At 29.6% G+C, this 6,503-nt stretch overlaps 1 protein-coding gene across 1 annotated transcript; it reads right to left on the bottom strand.

Moving 5' to 3' along the window:
• Window positions 1-3,014: 3,014 nt before the first annotated feature.
• On the bottom strand, window positions 3,015-5,858 carry LOC136227474 (uncharacterized). The gene is made up of 4 exons (XM_066016158.1): window positions 5,705-5,858; window positions 4,963-5,221; window positions 4,599-4,793; window positions 3,015-3,913 (listed from the first exon to the last, which is right to left on the bottom strand). The coding sequence occupies exons 1-4, from the start codon at window positions 5,824-5,826 to the stop codon at window positions 3,518-3,520; spliced, it is 972 nt and encodes a 323-aa protein (XP_065872230.1). The 5' UTR covers window positions 5,827-5,858; the 3' UTR covers window positions 3,015-3,517.
• Between the last annotated feature and the right edge of the window lie 645 nt (window positions 5,859-6,503).

The following is a 6,503-nucleotide window of genomic DNA, read 5'->3' as shown; positions in this document are numbered from 1 at the left end:
TATAAATAAATATAATAATATAACTAAAGTTAATATATTATATTTTTTATTATATTTTTTATCAGTAAAAAAGGAGGAAGTGACACCTCAGCTCCGTCGTTACTGTTTTATATTATATATAGATATGCAGAGAATTTGAGAGATTTTAGGGACTAATTTAAATTATGTAGAACTTTTAGATATAGATATGCAGAAAATTAGAGATATTTTAGGGATTAATTTAAATTATGTATAACTTTTAGATATAGATATGCAGAGAATTAGAGAGATTTTAGGGATTAATTTAAATTATGTAGAACTCTTAGATATAGTACGGATAAAATAATCTATTTATAAATAAATATAATCATATAATTAAAGTTAATATATTATATTTTTTATTATATTTTTTATCAGTAAAAAAGGAGGAAGTGACACATCGGCTCCATCGTTACTGTTTTATATTATATATTATATATATATAGATATGCAGAGAATTAGAGGGATTTTAGGGATTAATTTAAATTATGTAGAACTTTTAGATATAGATATGCAGAGACTTAGAGAGATTTTAGGGATTAATTTAAATTATGTAGAACTTTTAGATATGCAGAGAATTAGAGAGATTTTAGGGATTAATTTAAATTCTGTAGATCTCTTAGATATAGTACGGATAAAATAATCTTTTTATAAATAAATATAATAATGTAACTAAAGTTAATATATTATATTTTATATTATATTTTTTATCAGTAAAAAAGGAGGAAGTGACACCTCAGCTCCATCGTTACTATTTTATATAGAATATAGATATGCAGAGAATTAGAGGGATTTTAGGGATTAATTTAAATTATGTAGAACTTTTAGATATAGATATGCAGGGAATTAGAGATATTTTAGGGATTAATTTAAATTATGTATAACTTTTAGATATAGATATGCAGAGAATTAGAGAGATTTTAGGGATTAATTTAAATTATGTAGATCTCTTAGATATAGTACAGATAAAATAATCTTTTTATAAATAAATATAATAATATAACTAAAGTTAATATATTATATTTTATATTATATTTTTTATCAGTAAAAAAGGAGGAAGTGACACCTCAGCTCCATCGTTACTGTTTTATATTATATATAGATATATAGATATGCAGAGAATTAGAGAGATTTTAGGGAGTAATTTTAATTATGTAGAACTTTTAGATATAGATATGCAGGGAATTAGAGATATTTTAGGGATTAATTTAAATTATGTAGAACTTTTAGATATAGATATGCAGAGAATTAGAGAGATTTTAGGGATTAATTTAAATTATGTAGATCTCTTAGATATAATACAGATAAAATAATCTTTTTACAAATAAATATAATAATATAACTAAAGTTAATATATTATATTTTATATTATATTTTTTATCAGTAAAAAAGGAGGAAGTGACACCTCAGCTCCATCGTTACTGTTTTATATTATATATAGATATAGATATGCAGAAAATTAGAGAGATTTTAGGGACTAATTTAAATTATGTAGAACTTTTAGATATAGATATGCAGAGAATTAGAGAGATTTTAGGGATTAATTTAAATTCTGTAGAACTCTTAGATATAGTACGGATAAAATAATCTTTTTATAAATAAATATAATAATATAACTAAAGTTAATATATTATATTTTATATTATATTTTTTATCAGTAAAAAAGGAGGAAGTGACACCTCAGCTCCATCGTTACTATTTTATATAGAATATAGATATGCAGAGAATTAGAGGGATTTTAGGGATTAATTTAAATTATGTAGAACTTTTAGATATAGATATGTAGGGAATTAGAGATATTTTAGGGATTAATTTAAATTATGTATAACTTTTAGATATAGATATGCAGAGAATTAGAGAGATTTTAGGGATTAATTTAAATTATGTAGATCTCTTAGATATAGTACAGATAAAATAATCTTTTTACAAATAAATATAATAATATAACTAAAGTTAATATATTATATTTTATATTATATTTTTTATCAGTAAAAAATGAGGAAGTGACACCTCAGCTCCATCGTTACTGTTTTATATTATATATAGATATAGATATGCAGAAAATTAGAGAGATTTTAGGGACTAATTTAAATTATGTAGAACTTTTAGATATAGATATGCAGAGAATTAGAGAGATTTTAGGGATTAATTTAAATTATGTAGAACTTTTAGATATAGATATGCAGAGAATTAGAGAGATTTTAGGGATTAATTTAAATTCTGTAGAACTCTTAGATATAGTACGGATAAAATAATTTTTTTATAAATAAATATAATAATATAACTAAAGTTAATATATTATATTTTATATTATATTTTTTATCAGTAAAAAAGGAGGAAGTGACACCTCAGCTCCATCGTTACTATTTTATATAGAATATAGATATGCAGAGAATTAGAGGGATTTTAGGGATTAATTTAAATTATGTAGAACTTTTAGATATAGATATGTAGGGAATTAGAGATATTTTAGGGATTAATTTAAATTATGTATAACTTTTAGATATAGATATGCAGAGAATTAGAGAGATTTTAGGGATTAATTTAAATTATGTAGATCTCTTAGATACAGTACAGATAAAATAATCTTTTTATAAATAAATATAATAATATAACTAAAGTTAATATATTATATTTTATATTATATTTTTTATCAGTAAAAAAGGAATAAGTGACAACTCAGCTCCATCGTTACTGTTTTATATTATATATAGATAGATATTATATTTTATATTATATTTTTTATCAGTAAAAAAAGTGGAAGTGACACCTCAGCTCCATCGTTACTGTTTTATATTATATATAGATTTGTAACAAACTATATTTAACAACAATCACTGGATTGTTACAACTTTTTCTTCCAAAATAACAAAGTAACACATTAGAGATAGTATTGCCGTTTGTTTTTTTCCCACCTAATTCAGCCTTAACTGGTTTTCCTCGTAAAGTATTAAAGAGAGGAGGAGAAAAACTAATTATCCGTACTAGCAAAAACAGGAAAAGTAAATAAAAATAAATAAAAATATAGCTTCAGTCTGCAATCATTGTAAAGTTATTTCACATGAAGGGATAAAATAAGTAAACTTGAATTCAACACCACTTAAATAACAACTTAAGGCATAAACTGCGATAAAATAAAAATAGACAAGGGGATACTATAATCTATTCTTAAAACATGCCTGCCTACTGAGCAATGAGCATTAAAGGCAATCATAATGTTAATTGGGATATCATGCTTTTTGAAAGTAAATTCGATATGTCTTCTTGGCACTCACCATACCCTTTCTCTGGATTAAGCCAGTTGGCTATCCAAAATACATATCTTCATCCCAAGAACAACAGTAGCATACTTCTGTTCATACGAGTGGAAAAGATCCGCAAGGCAAACTCCTCCATTGCTTGACATCTTCACTCACTAAGAACATCCCATAAAGTGTTATGGATATGCTGTCAATTAAAAACATGGGAACTAACCCACACAGGTACCACCATAATGGCTTCAAAAGCTTATTTCCCGTCTCTCGGCAAAGAATTTTCCTGAAATTGACAAGTCTGGAAGCAGGGCAAGCCATACTCCAGTGTCAGCTGCATCGGCAGTTGATACATTGCCAGCCCAACCGGTCATGGCAGTCTTTGCCCAACCTGGACAATAGCTGTTGATATAGATCTTCTCAACGTCAGGCCGATCTAACAGTTCCTTTGCCATAAACCGAGTGCAACAATTAACTGCCATTTTAGACACTGAATAGTCTGTGAATGTCTGAGGCCACCCACCTGATGTCCAAGTGCCCTCTTCTACTTGCTCTAGAAAGGTTGACATAGTCCTATCGACCAGCTCTTCAGATATTGTTTCAGCGTTACTAAATTGTTCTCTAAGAGTTGCATCTTCAAGTCTCTGTTGCAAGCAAGTCAACTACAATTAGCTTAATAGGAACAAAGAACATCTACTGAGTAATTGTCAAACAGAACTTCAAACTATTTTAATTTTCTTCCTTTATCTTTAACTGTGGTTTTCTTATCATTCTCAATGCATGGACGGGTGAAGAGATAAGTGGTTCATCGCAAACTATATGAATGCTTCTAATTCATTTCCTCAAAAAAATAACACGCTATCAGAACTGAAATAACACGCTATCAGAGCACTATGAATTGCTTATCCAATATTAATTATGAAAAGTCCTATTTCACATGCTCTAAGCACCAGTTTTGTTATTTGATGACAAACATGTTGTATCCTCATGTTGCACGGAAACTCCTCTTCAGTAGCCTTTCCGCGTTTCGTGTCAGTTTCATTTCTTATTCTGTTTCCGTGTCCTTGCTATGTTTTGAAGACTATGTTGTAGAAATAACGTAAACATAAAGTTTCCCAGAGTCTGTTTCCGTGCAACATATTATATATAGTAAAGTGTGAACAAGAGGGAATCCATATCAAAGAATAGCTCCAAAGCCTCTCTGGACCCATAATAGATTAACATGCAGAAAACGAAACAATAGATAAATATAGAAAGAAAATTTGATCAAAGTGAATTCCATTTCTCAAAGATGGTTTGCAACCATAAACAACATTTAGTATAACTTACATTTCGTCTCCCATTTATCCTACCCAGCCTTGAGCTCACATTAACAATACGAGCACCTGCAGCAGATTGTCTCATGAATGGTATGACAGCTCTAATCATACTTTTAGTGCCATAGTAGTTGGTCTCAATAACTTTACGGGAATGTTCAACAGAATTATCTACCCCTGTATTGTAATTAACACCTGCATTATTTACCTGCAGTACAGAAATTCACATAAGCAAAATAAAAGAAACTGAAAATGTACATGAGAATCCCCAAGCTGATAAGAGGAATAAAACACCAACATAACAAAACTAGATTCAATATAGAAATACAAGAGAACTCTACTTCGAGTAAAATTAAAGCTTAAAGCAGCTTACTTACCAGAATGTCTATAGCACCATAGTTTTCTTGTATCCAATCAGTAAATTGGTTAATAGAGGAAGAATTTGTAATATCAAGTTGATGATAGACCACACTTAGGCCTGATTCTATCAATACATTAACAGCTTCATGGCCAGCGCCACTTTCTCGTGATGTCAGAACAACTGTCAATCCATGGCCTGCAAGTTGTCTCACAATCTCAAACCCTATTCCTCTATTTGCACCAGTTACAACAGCAATAGTTTCTGAGGACCACCATCTAAGAACATTACACCAAGCAAAAGTTAGGCTATGCGGCTCTGAATTCTAATTTCAAAGCATAATTACAATCAATACTATGCATCCTAACGCTCAGCTCAACAAAGCATAGCGCTATGAAGCCTTTTGAGGGTTGGATCAGCTCTCTCGCTAATTATGCTAATACTGAGACCTCAGCCTGAGCAATTAGATCAGGACCAAACTCATTTGATTGTTTCGATGAAATAAAATCAATTTGGAAATACACAATATAATCCAGGAAATATTGTTGACAAGAACTAATCCGAACACAAGGTACAGCAAAGATGTATACCGCGTTGATTACAACAGGAATTTATCCTTCAAACTAGAAGAAAAATGTGCATCAAAACTGAATGTGGTTAAAATAGAACAAACGACTGAAATTATAGGGATTCGAATGCAGAACTAAGACTGATTTAAATGAAAAATTAAGAACACAATAAAAAAAAAAGATGGAACGAACCTCTGGTGATCGGAATAGGGAATGGTGCGAAGGAGAGAAATCTCTTGGAGTCTCTTTTCTCTTCTTTCCTGTGCACGCTCTTTCCTTCCCATTTCTCTCACTTTGTGAGCCACGCGACGCATCGTAGATTTGACGGCGAAAGTTTTTAAAAGAAAAGAAGGGATTGCGGTGGCGCGGATTTGACCGGCGACTGCCTCCGCTGTTTATTTCACGGTTTTACCCCCGATGAGTGCCTTGTCAAATTCTTTTACCTCGTTTCTGTTTTTTTGGTTAAATTTGTGTTTTTTACCACCTTCTTAGGCATGAAAATGTGAGACGCGTTTACCCGTTTATTACAATTTTCAAAGTTTATTTTTATAATTTCAGTTACTGTTAATTTAATTTATTATGTGGCTTATTGTTTATCTCTTCTTTATGTGCTGTAAATTTTCTTTTAACTTTTTTCTATCTTTTTTTCATTGAATTTAGCTTTTTTTTTCTTATTAGAATTAGATTTGAATTAACGGGTTTAGTATTTGATGAAGATAGAGACAAGAATAAAAGATACAAACAAAAATAAGATAGTTCAATTATTGTGCCATGTTTAGTATGTTTGAATAGGGATAGAGATTAAATACCACATTTTACTATATTATCTCTACTTAAATTACATCAGAATAATGATTAGGGATAAATTTGACTTTTCCACAATATTATACACCCCTTTTAGAGGGCGTTTGGTTCACGAGGGTAAGAGAAAATGAATCAAGAAAAGGGAAACTAAAGAAAATGAAATGAATAAGTATTAATTCCCCTATGT

This window comes from Euphorbia lathyris, chromosome 1, assembly GCF_963576675.1.
Source record: "Euphorbia lathyris chromosome 1, ddEupLath1.1, whole genome shotgun sequence".
In the NCBI taxonomy this organism is placed as follows: domain Eukaryota; kingdom Viridiplantae; phylum Streptophyta; class Magnoliopsida; order Malpighiales; family Euphorbiaceae; genus Euphorbia; species Euphorbia lathyris.
This window is presented reverse-complemented; position numbering and strand designations above follow the sequence as displayed.

What these genes read in the sequence shown, in the direction of transcription:
- LOC136227474 (XM_066016158.1), bottom strand. Translation starts at nt 5,826, where the DNA reads ATGCGTCGCGTGGCTCACAAAGTGAGAGAAATGGGAAGGAAAGAGCGT. An exon ending in CCCTATTCCGATCACCAGAG is followed by an intron (nt 5,222 to 5,704) that starts GTTCGTTCCATC and finishes TAATGTTCTTAG; the next exon opens with ATGGTGGTCCTCAGAAACTA. An exon ending in ATGGTGCTATAGACATTCTG is followed by an intron (nt 4,794 to 4,962) that starts GTAAGTAAGCTG and finishes TCTGTACTGCAG; the next exon opens with GTAAATAATGCAGGTGTTAA.